The sequence below is a fragment of the Lepisosteus oculatus genome, chromosome 1, assembly GCF_040954835.1.
Source record: "Lepisosteus oculatus isolate fLepOcu1 chromosome 1, fLepOcu1.hap2, whole genome shotgun sequence".
Classification (NCBI taxonomy): domain Eukaryota; kingdom Metazoa; phylum Chordata; class Actinopteri; order Semionotiformes; family Lepisosteidae; genus Lepisosteus; species Lepisosteus oculatus.
Genome location: NC_090696.1, coordinates 60,093,561 through 60,110,280, shown reverse-complemented (window position 1 = coordinate 60,110,280; position 16,720 = coordinate 60,093,561). Strand labels below are relative to the sequence as shown.

The window sequence follows — 16,720 nt, the reverse complement described above, 5'->3', positions numbered from 1 at the left end:
TCTCGCTCTCATTGAATAAATTAATATTGAGCTTTTGAACTCATGAGCTCCTGAATAACAGTAATTTCTTACTTTCAGCTTCATAAATTTTAAATGTGGTTATGCACTTTTCCTCCTTGAATTGAGTTGAAAAAACAGAAACTTTAAAGATAAACCGTAATTAAGCCCAAATTTTCATACCAAATGCTTAGCACCTTCATTGAATCAGTAGCTAGTAAAGTTGTCTACTGAACAGAAAACATATTCAAAGCATATACTGTAGTTATACTGCATGTGGAATAAACAGATCTCCATTTACAATAATTAAAATTTACTAACAGTGAGCATTTGTCTTGCAAAGGACTAGGTTAATCATACTAATCTACTGAGTAACAGAGAATGAGAGTCCATGATTTGGAACATAAGCAGGATACAAACAAGAGAGAGCCCACTCAACCCGTTGTGCTCGTTTGGTTGCTAGTAGCAACCACATGATCACAGGGTCTCATCTAGAAGTTTCTTGAGACGTCTAGGCAACCTGTTCCAGACAACATGCCACCAACTCAGTACTTTGCTATCAAAATGCAGTAAATAATAGATCCTTTTAAGATGTACAATGTATAACTTGAAGTATATTCTAAAAGCTACTGTAAAAGAGCAAGGTGTAGGTTTCTTAATTTTTTCTTTCAAGTGAATGCGTGCCTATAAGAAGGCTAAGAGCGAAGCCGGGAGGTGACTTAGCGTGACTTAAAAGAGCCTTATCTGTGTGTATGAAAGAAAGAGCTTTCATACACACAGATAAAGCCTGCTGCATTTTTCATATTACTGTGATAAGTGCCTTCACTAAGAAGAGCAGCATGAGAGGGACATTTAACAGTTGTTTAGACAGCATATGGTTTGTGTGATATAAGCTTTTTTTCATTAAAGAACTGTTCTTCATAGTATACGTGCAGGGTTGTCGTTCTAATAATAGTGGACCGGTTCTTTGTTTGTAATGTTTTTGCTGTAAATACCTTGGTAAACCATGAACATTTTCATCTTCAAACAATAAGGGATCTTAGAACAGAAAGTTTCACCAGGTTGTTACTAGTAAAACAAATGACAGGTTTACCACACATTAAATAAATGTCATACACTTCTAATGACATTAGTCATGTAGCTTTTTTTAGTGTTCGGTTTATCAAATCACATTTAAAAAAAGGTGAACATTTATAACGCATTTGTAGGGTCTAGAAGACTATAGCTAGCTCTTAGAAAGCAATTGGTATATGAAAGTTTGAATAAGAAGAATTTAAATGACCTTTTTCATATCCCCTTCTGTATTTACATATTAGCTGCTCACCTTTATGATAAAACTTTATTCTATTATAGATGTGATAATGAGGTACTGCACATGGCTGTCCCACAAGCACCAGTTGCAATTCAGAATATCTTCAGATTATTTTTAGAAAAATGTAATATTCATTAACATATCTTCAAGGTACACAAATACTTCTCCATTTCACTATTGTTGTGAGAGGTGACTTTATATCGGTGAAGATTTTGTTTCCTTTTTAGCAACTACAAAATAATATTGAGACATTCCACTTCAACTACAGTGGTTTGGCAGGTCATTACAGCTCTCCACTGCTTACTGGTTTTATTGGTGACTTTGAGGTCACAAGTATAATTAATAAAAAATGCCAAAGCACAGGGATCACATTCTGAAGCATAATTTCATAGACTGCAATACCGAATGACCACAGTCAACACTTCTAAGAGTGGTGTTTTTTTTTAGTTCCTGTAAAATAGTTTTTCAGAAATAACTTGTGTAGTAAATATCTTCTTGTGTGGGTGGAAGATTCAATGAATAACCATTCTTTTGGTGTTCTGATGAATGTCAAAACAGCTGTTTGTCATGTGACGACGGTTTTCTGCTTCGAAGTGAAGTAATGAATCTCATGTTGCTGTGTCCTTTCTCCTTTGCAGTGTGCAGTTTCATGTCCCATGAGAAATGTCTTAAGCACATGAAGACTGTTTGCTCCTGCATGGCCCCAACTCTAGTACGGGTGAGTTTCTGTTGAGCCGAGTGTTTCTTTGCACCTGCTGTTTTTCCCCCCTATTTTGTACTCCCTTCCAGTAGCAGTGGATAGAAATATTGCATCTTAATCTTAATTTTCTACTGCCTCATAAATAATGTTTTTGTGGTACCTCATTTAAGTTTGCTAATCCTCATTCTCATTTATTACAACAAGGCATTAGCGAATATCCTTGTTTCAGGTAGCCAAAACCAGTCAAACTGTACATGTGGTGCGTTTTAAAGATTTTTGCACAGTTAACGCATGTTTCAGAAAGAAATCCTCTGTAAATGTGAAAATCTGGCATGAGAAAACATAAGAGATGGAAAAAAGTTGAGATTTGTCAACTTCATTTTAATGGAAAAAATACTTCTGAAGTCCTCCTCAGAATTAATTTATTATAAAGCTTTGTATGTTCACCTAGTAATATTTGGCTTTGATGATACTTTTTAATGCACAGAACCAACTTGATATGGGTGTGTATTTTCCTTTATCTAAGGTGTATTAAAGTGAATGTTTTTGTCCAAATAGATAACAAATCTAAGGTCCTTTGTGACCTGTAAATAAAAGCCACTCTGGTAGCTACCGAAGAGCTACCACAGCTTTTGTTGTATTAAAATAGGTTTTTATCTGCGATTGGCATTCTTCACAGCCATTTTAGTTGTTAATGCCTGAACTTCACTGAAATGTGAGATTTGCTCATATAGTAAGAAATTCATTGCTGTGCACTAAAAGCTGTGGGAGTAGAATGAGTATAGTATGCCCTAAGAATATTCCTCCCTGACAGAGTTTCCCTTACGTATTGAGGTCGAAATTATATGTCTGAAATTTCTTCCATCTTTTATGTTATAAAGAAAAGTTGGTAGGACATTCTGTCAAATAGAACAGTATCGGGCTACCAGAAAATATCATCCTTGTATAGGATGTACAAATTCCAAGATGGCTGCCAGAAACGTTTGTTTATTTTTAGGTCATATTTCTGCAGTAGTTTACTAATGTCAAAATTACATTTGCAAAGTTCGAAAAGGGATTACTTTTTAATGTCTACATTTGATTTCTGGTTTTGCAGTCATCTTTGTGATATTTAATATTAGTGAATATTTTCATTGTAGACATTTTTAAAAGGAAAACAGTATTAATGACCAGTGTAAATAAGAATTTAAAATGTAACAATAATGCTTCAGAGTTTATATAGTATTAATATACAGTAGAGTAGTCTTTAGTGACAAGCAGGACACTGTGATAAGCAAAGTTAAGCAACAGCTTTTTCCATTGTGCTTCTCTTCAAATTTATTTTAAATCAGATTTGTAATTCAAGACCCCATCCCAAAATACACTTTTCCATTAAAATGTTAAGCCATATACTCTGAAAGTGAAACCATCTGAGAGATGCTCAGTGAAGTAGATGTCGTAATTTCTAAATTATCACACTGCTTCAGTGTTTGTCTTAAAGTACATGACTCTTCAGCCACTCAATATTTTTCAGGATGTTGTGACGTTATCTAATTAGCAAATTGATTATTTTACATTTTAGTGCAGTGGTGATTTACGAAAAAGCTTATCAAGAGAACAGATTGAACATTCTCCATTTTAAACATAAACCTTGTGGAGCCCTCCCAAGTGTGTGCGCAGTATTTATGACAAAAATAAAAATAAGGATCATCAGGATAAGGCTAATCTCAAAACTTTTTCTCTAATCTTCAGACCTTTTATAGTATCTTATTTAAAATGAACTTTTGCAGAGTATTACATGCATCTATCAGTAAAGTAATCGGCAGTACCTTTTTTTACTCATGGATTTTTTAAATCTGTGCCAATTAAACTGAAGATGAAATATGCATTGGTTGTGTTAAATAACTGAGGAAATAAATACTTTCAATTTAGCATATTTATATGCATAGAGTAATATTGCAGCAATTTTGAGCAGATCCTTGAAAAAATGGAGTTCCTAGAGTTAGCTGAGTTTTTTTTTCTGTGGCAAAGGGGAAAGCCATGCACATTATTTTTCTGCATTATTTTCATTATTTTGGTTTTAAAAACACATCCTTGGTTTTGTGGGTAAAGTGGCTGCATATCGTTCTTGACATCTAGCTTTGTCACTGGTGTTGTCTAATGTGCACCTGAATCTTAAGTATGAAATGGTGTTAATAGAGTTGTTTAAGTGGAATAAACCTTCTTGTTATTAAGCAGGCTACCCAGTTGTTGCATGGAAGTGTTTCCATTCTATTTCATTTAAAATGTTAATGAAAAATTCATTAAATGCTTTCTTCAATAATCATTTTATGATAGGGAGTTACAGTGCAGAAAGCAGAGTGCCCCATGTCTACAGGACCCCAATTATAACTTACCTGTATATTGTGTCATCCCATTTCATATTTACATTGACAATCATTTGACAAACTGTTTATTCACAAATTGATAAATGCAGTCCCATTGTTACCTGAGGAAAAACACCCTAGTTTTATTCCAGTTATTGCACAATGTTGTTGTTTTGGAAGTACCTGTGGACCAGTTTGATTACCCTTTTTATCCCAAACTGTGTGAAGTTTCAGTTCTTTGCCTAGGCCAGATGACTCATTTCATGAATGAGAGTTGTCTCATTGTGGACTGATCGCCTTGGTTTGTTGTAGTGCTTATCTTGGACTAAAACGTGTACAGTTTTTTCCTGCATTCTCTTTTTGCAAGAACATCAGGTTGTTTCAGCATCCCAGGTTGGGAGCACATATTCACTGCAGCCTATCAGAGCAATGCATCTTTATGGCTGGCCCTCATTTACTGGCCTGAAATTGTGTTTAGGGATGCAGGTAGCCACATTTTGGTCTGGTGTCTTGTAAAACCCAGTGATTAAAGTTATAAAACCCAGGTGAAGTTGTGAATCAACTAAATATGAAGGGAAGTGCCGACACTGGTTTTTCTGTGTTCTTCAGCACCAGAGGGGGTCAACTGGAAAACAAAATCGAGAGCAGCTTCTGAAATTTGACTAGTATTATGGAAAGTAAATAGCGATGTGGTTGAGGATGTGGTAGTGACGACAAAATGAAAGAAGACCTGTGTCCTTAACGCAGTGGTCTGAAAGCACTTAATGTGCAGTGCACTGTTCCTAAAATAGCAGATATTACCCATGGCTGACAATTTGGAAGCAATTACACCATTTAATATTAACTACAATTTCTCACTAGAAGGCATTGACTGCATTGTTTTATCTGACAAATGAGCTAGAAATTGTGACAAAACTCTTACCATTCTTAAACATTTTGTTTAGAATGAATTTTTCAATTTTCCAATATTAGATATATATATAAGGTTATAGTGTACTAAAACTTAGTTTTTTAGCTTAGCAGCTTGAAATTAATTATGTTAAGCAATATATTCATGCCTCTTGTTCTTTACAGGCAAGGTCTGTTTAACTAGGTTAAGTTAAGGTTAAGTTTAACTAGGAAGGAGCATTTAAAAAATGCAGTAAAAAGTTTCATTATTGAATTTAATTAAATCTTCCCTTCCTTACAAATGAATTTCTGAGCATCAGTCAGTGTGCAGAATTTATTTTTGTTGTAAGCGTAAAACACTTCTGAAATTCTCCTTTCACAACAAATCCTTTCTCCTGAAATCCTGTGTGTGAGCCACTTCTGTTTTTAATAACTTATGATTTTGTTTTGCGCGTTTTCTAGTTCCTTTCCACACAGCTCGTTTGTAGGTTTTATTTGGAAGGATTTACCATGGTCAGGCAGTTCAATATGAGCTACCCAAAGATGGAAACATTTAGAACCTTATGAAATATAATAAACCCCCTGAAAGGCAATTCAGCATTGGCTGTTTATTGCATTATGGAAATGGTTCACTGTATTTTGTCTTGGTTAAAGACTTCATTTTAAGCACATAATTGTTGCTAACATGAAGAGTCCTTGAAAAAATTGGCCCATTTTTTTTTTTATTTGCTTATTTTTCTTTTCTGAGCACAGGCTTAAGCACATCCGTGGAAGGGAGCAAAACTGGGTTTACATTTATGTCACAACTGTTAATGTACATTCATTAGAGGCACATCATCCTTCATAATAATGCGGGCAAAAGGAAAAAGCACTAGGCACTGCTGCTAATCCTATTTCTAGTTAGACAAGAACACATCATGGGGCTTGTTAAATCCACTATTCAAACAAAAGGAAATGAAGACACCTCCTAAAGCAAAAGTTCCCTCCAATACTTCTGACTTTCCCAAATCTAACACATGAAAATAGGTCGGCTTTGTTTACCTTGTATGGGATGATGAGTCAGTCACCGAACACACCCTTCTATGTGCTTTTGAATAACCTTTTAGCAGTACCCAGCAGTGGTGCATCTAAAATGTGCTTTTCTTTAATTCTTTTAGGTGAATTTGGTCAAAGTGCCCTAAGGAGCACTTCTACACTGGATAACTGATGATTGAGAAAGATACTTCCATGTAGATTATTATGTACCTTGCTGTTTTTGATAAAATAATTGTTTTGAAGGATTGATAAATATGGGACTTTCTTGAGCCCTTGGCCACGTAGTGTGCTAGTGCCTAAACCATAGGCTTACCGAAACCCTCAGCAGGATAAATGACTTTCTGATATTATCTTACTGTTGTGGGAAATCCCTTCATCAGAGGAGCAGAACACAGTCTTGCGTGGATTCAGTTATTTTATTGAGCTCAATAATGACATCAACGCACGTTGGGTCTGCCCCGCAGAACAGACAACCTGCAAGGGTTTCCCAGCTCTTATATACAGTATGATCTCAGGAAGAAGTTTTGTTTCACCGCTTCATTGGTATTCGTCTTTCCCTTTGATGTGAGTTGACCAGTTCGTCCTGTCCCAAGTCCTGTCCTTTGATGTAGCTGTCCTTTGATATTTAGCATGAGTTGACCAGTTTGTCCTGTCCCATGTCCTGTACTTTGATGTGTCCTGTCCCAAGTCCTGTTCTTTGATATGTAGTGTAATTATTGGAGCTGCTTAAAATATGTTAAGACAACCGACATATTACACAATGTGTTTGAATTAATACTGTAGTGCTGAATACAGATCAATTATATATATATATATTTTCCATTAAAAAAATATATACAGTATGTTTTATGTTCTACTTCACTTACTTACTGTACATGAGCAACATGCCACAATCCAGCACAGTGCAACTGTAGAGTGCTTGTCCTGGAGCATTATTTCTGTTCCATCCTGGTCTGTGTTGTGAGGCTAGTATGGAACTACAGGAATGTCACTCACTGAGACAATACAAAGCCATGACAAAAATGGTGTAAATGCTCTACTAATATCTTTATGCAGCAATGTTATTAATTGTATTTAAGATGTGTTTTTTTTAAATATTTTTTTAAATTTATAAATCCTTCCAAATGGACAGTTGCACTGTTTTACAACAGTGGAAAACAGTACTTTGAATATATCCTTTTTGAGTTTAAGATTTTTTTTATTTAGATCATTTATTATTTTGATTTATAGGGAAGGGGTAAGCCTTGCTAGATTTGGGACTGCTTTTTGTTTTCTTTTAAGATTGACAAAGTGACATGTGGCTTGTTAAACAACTGTTCCTCGAGGTCTCTTCAGCTCTAAGTTCCCATAACCAATTAATAAATTAGCAGCTGGTAAATCACAGTTTGATTCTTGGTTCCCCACACATCAAGCAGATTTTGCTTGAAGTCTTGATTCTAGCTAAACTTTTTTGCCTGAAATTAAGCTGCAGTCATTGTAGGTCACATTTGTCTCATGTCTGAAACACATACAACTATGAATTAAAGGTGATAGTTTTCACTTTTCACCGTCAGGCTGACTCTCCATTGTTTTAAGCATAAGAACATGAGAAAGGTTACAGACGAGAGGAGGCGGTTTAACTTATCAATCTCATTTGGAAGTTAGTAGTTAATAGATTCATGGATCTCATCCAGTCAGGGCATTGGCTTCAACAACATGGCTGGGAAGCTTGTACCCTTCTCCCAGCAGTACTAGCGAATAGTCCTTGTCTCTGTCAATGGCCATTGCTACGAAGCACCAAGCAGTTGACTTCACTCTGCTTATTAACAAAATGCAGCTTCATGGGCTAGGTGAAAATTTCCCCCGGCCTAGTGTTCATAAAAGAAAACACTGCTACTGGCTTAGTACGATAATTTTATTTCTTAAGATAGTTTAAACACAAGCTTGTTTTTATAGGACTTGCCCTCACTTTCCCCAGGGTTAATACTATTGTTTTGTCAATAACTATAATATTTTAAGTTCTGAGATCACAAAAGAAGCTTAGCTTGGAGAAGAGAGAAGGACCACTTATTCCTTCCTTGTGTATGGTTAACAAAAAATGTCTTTTATGGTTAACATAGTCATTTGAATTTTACAGTATATTTTTGTGTGGTTAGTTGTTTTAGTTACACGCTATTTTAGTTGGAGAAATGCTATAGACCATTTTTCCATAAACATTAATGTTACAGATCTTTATTTTAATTCTAAGAATTTGTAAACATTTCCTCTAGCACTAGTCCTTGAATGTAATGCTGTTGGAGTTGAGTTAAGATTTTTAGATATGTAAAATGCTTGTTTGATGAAAAAACTGGTGTTTCTCAGATAATGTTCATGACTGGATTTTGGAGACCTTTTGCTGTACTGGCATATCCAATAGCTTCAACAACATTTTCTGTTCAAACTCTTTGGTTCGTGCCTCTCATTGTGGTGTCTATCCTCCGGACATTTCAGAATAGGGACAGTACTGTATATACATATCCCCTACTCAAACCCATACCTTCTTTTCCATTCCCATCAGCTCTCTGGGACTGGGACAGACATGACTATAAACAGAAGTCGTTTACCTTGAGGAGCAGGGCGAGAAAGAGCTGGAGGAAATGAGATCTTTTCCTGTAGGATGCCTTCCGTCTGTCGTAGGATATCTCCTGGGAGGGCAGGAGCTGAACAGGAAGTGTCCCCTCTCAGAAGGAGCTCCTGCTGCAGCCGAGAAGGCCTTCGCTGGCCCACAAGGTCATGCTCTGTGTTGAAGGAGAGCCGTCTGCGTTAGCTTAAATCATTCACCAACCCAAAGGAAAAGGACCTTTGTGAAAAGCATTGGCCCCTTTATTTTAAGAGAGCATTTGTTTTTGCTGTTACTAACTGTAAAATGATAAAAAAAAGTTATCCTTTCACAGATATGGGTAGACTTCTGTCTCTTTAAAATATTTATTCTTGAGTCTTAAAGATTTTAGGAGCGTAGCAAGACACAGCCTGGTTAGTCTTGGCACTTAAGTCTCTGGCTCAGAATTTCCAAACCAGTGCCCCCAGTATACTGACAGGGATTACTGCGCTCATGGAGGGTTCTGTCATTCAGATGAAGTCCTGACTACGTAGTCATTAAAAATCTTACAGCATTCACTGGCTGTGAGAGCAGAGATGTGATCCTTTGTGTCCTGGATGAATTCCACTTGGCTTCGTACACTGTGGCCTACCCACACTTCCTCTTTAATTCATCTGGCTGCAAAGGAACAAGTAAAGGCTAATTCCATGACTCACCTGTGGCACACCTGAAAAGAGCACAACAGTCAAAATGGTTTCTTCTTTCCACTTTTCTGTAGGAAATGCAACCTTTTAAATGTTTTTAATGCGTACTGTAAAAAATACAGAACAAGAAGTGTTGGTCTCAGGAATTCCAATATTCTGCTTTTTTTGCAAAAAGAAATAATTGATGTTCAGAATGGAATCATAAAGAATCTGTGGCTTACTTTGGTCCTGGCTGTGTTCCAGAACTGCTAGTTGAACCTTATTAGGGAAAAGAACCATGCGGTTCTGAGAAATTCCAAGGGTTGTGCTCTGTTTCAGGCTGCTGGTTTGCAGCGTTCTTTGAAAAGCTTATTCTTGTTTTCTTTAGCTTATTCTCCAGCCTGAAGCACTCAGTTTTAATCTGATAGTGTCAGTGAGGTTGCATTAAGTTAGGTAAATTAAGGCACAATACTTTTTTTTAATTTAAGTTGTTTACTACATTGCAGATTTCTAACATGAATGCTGTACATGCCTTGCTGAGTGCATTGTACGTGTGGGAACAAATTCTGTTACACATACTTTTTTCAGTTTTACTGTTATGGCCCCTGCCGGGATAAATTGATGTAAATGAGAAATAAACTAGAAAGGGTGTGTGGTAGGGTGTGTGAACATTAAATCCCAGGAAATGGTATAGGGGAACCTCATCAGTGTTGCACCATAATGCTTTCATAATGAATGAAAAGGCATGGTGCAGCACTAATTTAGTTCCTCAGTGCACATCCTGTTAATAATTTAGGAAGTCTGCACATTTACTTTCTCTATTGCCTTAAATAAGAAATATCAGTGGCAGCAGAGTCCTAAAATCAGGGCTAATAAATAAAAGGCATGACATGCAACAAAAGTAAAAATATTTTTCTGCAACAGGAAATGCTTAACTTTGAGGAAAAAACGTGGCAGTTTTTGAGTAGGAGAAAAATTGCTCTCAAGCAAAAGCACTAATTTCTCCCAGAGCTTTTTAAAAATATATATTTTTTGCTTTAACTGTGTTCATGTGTTTTTCAATAAAATGACCTATTTTCAGAAAGCGCAAGTAAATCAGATGTGAATGTTATGCAAGCCTTATCAGGCTGTTTTAAAAGAACAGGATATGAGTGTGCGAATAAAGTCCTTGGTCTAAAGAGCTAATCTGTGCATTCCAGGTGAATCAGCATGAGTGTTGTTTTCAGGTGTTTTGCAATCACCACAAAAAATCCAAACTGCATTGCAAGTATTTTACAAAACATCTTGCATTCTTCTAGCACTTCTGTGTTCTGTTATGCTTAAATATGCAAGAATACACACTCATCAATGATTAATTGTATTTTTATGGAAGTAGTCCAAGAAGTGAATATCTTCTACCAAGTTAAATTAAATCTGAATGCTTTAATGGTCGATATACTTTTGTGTTTTTAGTGGGTAACATGCTATTTTACAAGGTTTGTAATAAATAAAACATTTATGTAGTAGGCCAAGTAGTATATGTGTTCCTCTATAGGTGGGGTTAATAAGTAACCAACACCTAATAAAATTGTTGGTGTAATGGCAGCAGAGAATTTTCCTGTGTGCTGCACATTGTAACTAGATTACTATGCTGTATGTCGCTCAAAAAAAACAGTTTAATGCTACAAGAAAAAGATCAAATTGTTTAACCTGTGGCTTCCTTTTGTACTTTGCAAAGGAAATGTACCAGAAAAAAAAGTGTTATGTTGTCTATAAATATACATTTTTGAACACTAATGTAAACCACAATTACATGTCCTAATACATCTTCACAAGTGAAGTAAAATTGTTAGCAGAACCCTTGGAATTTATGACAACTTTTACTGCACAAAACAACACTTAAGACAGAGTTATGAGATTTTTTCTAAGTCTCAACATAAAATGAAAAATTAAGAACATACAAATTCCCTGCCAATTATTTCATAACCTTCTTCTCAGGTTTTAAGATTGTACTTAGTGCTCAGGCCATGTACAGTGGACTCTCTAAAGTTGCTCCTTCATTCATTTGGTGAACAATTTCTAATTTTTCTACCTGACCTGCAGAGTAGGGCACCTACTGCTATGTAATGGCTCTCATGTTACTATAATACACTGGTGGATATGGTAGTTATACAAGATGCGAATACTCAGACTCTGGTATACGGTTGGAAAAAGTTAAACGTCAGCATTAAAATTTTAAACAGTTATAAATTATGAAATTTCAATTTAAATTCTATTGAATGATAAAATAATTAAAGAATATTCACACATCTTCTGGTAAACTTACATTTGTCATCAGGTTTCTGTTTTTGGAATGTTTTAACATGATTCCTGCCACATTTTTATTGTGATCAGGAATTTTTCATTTCTTAAAGTTCTTTGTTCAGCTTGAAAGAGCAAATAATGAATGCTGTAGTGTAAGGTGAGCCTGAGAAAATTATTCTTTGAATACGTATTATTGTTTGTATTAGCAAAACTAATATTGCTGTACTGTTTGTTGATAGTGGTCGTCTGTGCTGGCACTTCTAAAACATCAAAGATTGTAGAATTAGACTTTTAAAGCAGTAAAGTTGTTTCATTTTGTTTCTGTAACATTCCACGTTAACCACTGTAGATTCCTCTATCTCTGTCTATTTCTCTTTAGGTTATATTCTTACAAACAAACATTAGGGCATATTATGCAAATGATAATTCCTGGAACTAGTAAGAATTCTGAATACATACTGTAAACATGGGGAACCAACAAGGTTAATGGGCAATAAATAGTTATTTGGTTAGGAAGATACTTTAACAAATATATCTCTTACAGTCGGTTTTTTGTGTATAGTTTGAAATGATGCATGAAAATCAATGGAAGGAGATGCGGGGTCTATTTTAAGCTCTTTGGGTCCTAAAGTACTTTCTGTGTTTTGCCTTCATTCATCCCAAGAGAGGAAGGAAGCCATTGGCTTGTAATGCTGGTTTCCAGCTATTCAGTCTCATTGGACACAGGAATAGCAATGACTTCTCGGAAATACCAAATCAAGGACCTGGGATGCGATGGATATTTTGGGATGATCGTTATTGTTGTGGCTTTTGTTGTGCACAGGGGTTTGGGTGGTGGGGGGAAGTGGCTCAATGTGCTTTAGTCATACAGCTGTATTTATACCTGCTTGGTAGCTACAGCACAACCAAGCACACTTATAGCCTTTCGGAAACACTAGTGAAGAAGGCCCTGCCGTAAACAATATAAGTCTAATAGGAATTGTAACTTTAGAATTGTTACAGGATTCAATTGTGGAAATGAATTCCAATAATACATTTCACTTATTTCTGCTTTTAAATACGTAGAAAACATTAGCATATGGATACAAAGACTATTTTAAAAAAATAAGTACACATTATATACTGTATTCATAGATCATTACCTTTTCTGTGATAAGGTGAGTTCTCTATATCTTTCAGAATTTGAATAGGGCTGGTGATCAGGACTTTTTAAAAATTCATTTGTGGTATGATAATGCTCAACTATTCATAAGCATTTAGTTTGTTTAGCTCATTAGTGAAAACTGGTTGTGTGGGTCTCATGGTGTGTTAACAGGATGCATTACTGAAGGAAATAACCTTCTTAGTCTTTCTCTGCCCTCCTGCTTGTTATTCTCAAATTGAATATAAACCAGGCTACCAGAGCGCTCTTGGTTTTTTACGAAACTCTGCATTTTTAAACTTGAAAGTTTTGCTATTGCCCGAAATGAAAATATTACTATCTTTTTTTTCTCTGTCATGAAATATGACATAACTTATGATTCTGTGTCCATTTCTATGTTTTGCTTTTTTATGTTATACAGACTTAATATCCAAATGGAGTCCTCCTCAAAAGAACTACATTTATAGCGAGGAGAGGTCCCCACCTGTTACAAAGCTCTCAGTATCAGTATCTGTCTCAGTATCTGCTTTGTTCATTACTGTGCTTCTGTCAGTGTTATTCTGGGCTGGCAGAATTGTGAACTTGTTTATTCTGGAGGTTGGCAGTGCATGTGCATTAGGTTGACATAGAAACCACTGGGATGCTATGACTCTGATGCACATTGCCGTGTTAAACCTTTGTAATATCTGAAGAAAGCTCCACAATCCTGGTCAAAATATTCAAGTATTAAGCCTCCTCATTAACATGTATTCTAAATGCCTGAGGAGGGTGTGGTGATGGTAAGAAGTGACTAAACACACCATCTTACTTCCTGCAGACACAGTAGCATTAGTGGTGGTGAATGGCAAAGCAGTTGATGTCATAGAAAAGTATGGCGGCTGTGGCCTTGTAATCATTAACTGAAGCACAGAACCCCGTTTAGATCCAGAGAAAAATATACAGCAATTTGTTTGGCACCATTTCATACAGTGACAGCTTGAGGGGTTCTTTGACATCAGTTTAAAAGATGAATATTTTCCGTAAGAGACCAGTCGACGGAATACAGCAGCGTAAGAGCTCTTTGGAAAACCAAGTCCTTCTGACTGCTTTGCAGCTGAGGTGAATGTGGTTAGCTAGCTGCGTAGGAGGCAGCCTGATATGTTGAAGACATGCAAAATACTTAATATGCAGCAACATACGTATACAGTATGTAACAGAAAAAATGATGAACTTGTACAAGTTATTTATATTTGCAGTAAGCAAGCTCATAGACAAGAGGTCAAAACTTCTTTTGCGATTCTAAACTTCTTTATACCTGATGTTCCTCAGTCAAGTATGAAAGGTAGATATGTCTTGACTGTACTCTTGTAGATTATTTTGTTTCATTTTAGCTAACAGCTCCTACATTAGTAATGCCGAAGATACCCAAAAGTTTACCTGGTATTAACAAGTTGAAATCTTCTGTGTGTTCTGATGTGAGGTTGGATTATCAGTGTGAATGGCTACATTAGGCAGCGGGCTTTCTGCTTCAGTGCAACATGTTGCACTCTTGGATTTCAACTTGACCAAGAATAGCAAAGATAATAAACTGGGAACATTTTATGTCGTAAATTAAATTCCTGGCGTGTTCCATTAGCTTGTACTTGGTCATTTTGAATTTGCTCTCAAAGAGAAAGTTGTTTGAGCCAGAAAAAGAGTTATATGTTCTTGTGCCATCCTTACCTGTGTTTCAACTGTTTAAGCGATATGTGTGTAGTTTGTTTCTGTTTCAATTAACAGACATGTTAATTTAGTTCACCATATCTCTACTCACGTAGAGCTGTATTTGGCGTGGGGGCATTTGTTTTCAAGTGTTGTTTTTTTCTGACATCACGCACATCTGCTGGAATATTGTCTTGGTGCCTGACCACAGTTTTCATAGCTGTAGTTTCCGGAAGCCTAGTTGTTAAACAATTGAGGATTACTACTAGGTGTGCATGTGGTGTCAGACAGAAAAATCCATCTCTGGCACCAAGCTTTAGCCTTGTGCAGTAGAGTTTCAGTCTTCGAATTTGAAAAAAAAAAGCAGAATGTGAACGACAAAAAGAAAATTGCTCAAATGCTTTTTAACCAGCACTAGATACACACAGGGGCTTGTAATGCTGCATGTGTCAGAACTGAAGCATAATTAAGAAATGCTGTCAAAGGACTTAAGGCTTTGTTTAGGAGTTTAATTTTCCAAAAAGTCCTTTCCTGCAGACTCACTTAAACCTTTGCTGAATTAATTTGAACTGCATGTATTATTTGCTTTATTTATGACTTCCGTGTACTTTGGGTTCTTTTGAATCATATGATTATACAGTACTTGGGAATCCTTGGCCAACTTCATTTTGCACGGTGAGGAACATTCTTATTACTGTACACCACATTGTAAAAAGTCATATCTGTTGAATCAGAAATGGTGTCTTAACCTTAATTCCAGTTTTGTGAATGAACATATCTTGTTAAAAAATAAGGTATCAGTTTTTTAGTTTCTTTTAATCATGGCCAGTGGTTTAAAAGATTGACGGGATACTTGTCATTAAAAAATGCAGATTTTGAGCACAGTACATGCCTCCAGCAGTGAGACAGAACTAATCTGTTCTGTTTTAAGGACTTTTTAAACAAATTATGTACTGTGTTCATAGATCACTGGTCTTTCTATGATATTGTACGTTCTCAATATATATTGTTCAGAATAAGGGCTTGTGATCAGTGGAAGGCATTTGTTTCATTTTTGTCATTTGTAAATGGGGCACTTATAAGTTTTAAGGCATTTTACCATCCACTTGCTGTACCTGTTGCACAGCAGTCCAGTCTGAATAAAATGATATGAATAAAATGACGACAGCCTGGGACCAGTGTGAATATGTTCAAGAGCTGGAGTTTGTGGCGCAGTATCACAAACTTGCAGAAGCCTGGCTGAAGTTGGGGTTCGTTGTTGGATAGAAAAGCAAGGATACCCCAACTCTTACTAGAATCACAAAAAGTGTTAATAAATCATGTTAAAAGAAAGGCTGATTCAGCTGTATTCTGGTGGAGACCTGTCCCCTAAAACTTTCTTTCAAATCCAATCTAGATAGAAGATAGATGGCTTATTTTACTCCAAGAAAAACATTTGATTAAGGGTTGTATTATCTGGGTGAGCTCCTCAGATCACTAAAATGTTGGCCTTCCCATCTTTGGGAACTTACTTTCATTAACATAGGTTATTATTTCTGTTATTATTATTATATTTTGTTATGCAGCATATAATGCACTAATACAGCTTTAGTATCTAAAGTCTTTACAGTCCTTACAAAGATGTGTATACTTTATCCACAATTAAATTCACATATCAAGAGCAGGCCACATGTTATCTTTAGATTGTTCAGTATTATCAGTGTTATCAGGGAAAATTTGCATGCATTTCTAGAAATCCTTCCCAGGTAAAAAGATAAAACTTAAATGTATTGTAATACCTGACATTATTTTTACACCATCAATTCCATTTTTAAATCTTGGATATTTGAGGTGACATTTTGTTTGTTCCTTAAGACCTTGGAGGTTTAACCTTGGAGATGCCAAAATATCAACTCTTTTTGAAAACAATGCAGTCTGAAAATGGTTTTATAAGTGGCATGAATGCAATTAAGTTTCATGTTTAAGCATGCACTTACATATCCCAACAGGTACATGTTTTAAACAAGTGGTGAGTGGTGTTGTGGATACTGTATTTGGTTTTCAAGGTAATGCTTGTAAGAAAAAGGTGCAATCATTGAAAATGAAGAATTGCAAAATAC

At 35.9% G+C, this 16,720-nt stretch overlaps 1 protein-coding gene across 1 annotated transcript in view; it reads left to right on the top strand.

Annotated features, from left to right (window-relative positions):
* Positions 1 to 16,720, top strand: part of LOC102694144 (diacylglycerol kinase theta) — an 80,065-nt gene that overhangs the window by 15,672 nt on the left and 47,673 nt on the right. The window contains exon 2 of the mRNA XM_006629852.3: positions 1,948 to 2,027. Within this exon, the coding sequence (XP_006629915.1) occupies positions 1,948 to 2,027 (80 nt within the window). The remainder of the gene's footprint in view (positions 1 to 1,947; positions 2,028 to 16,720) is intronic.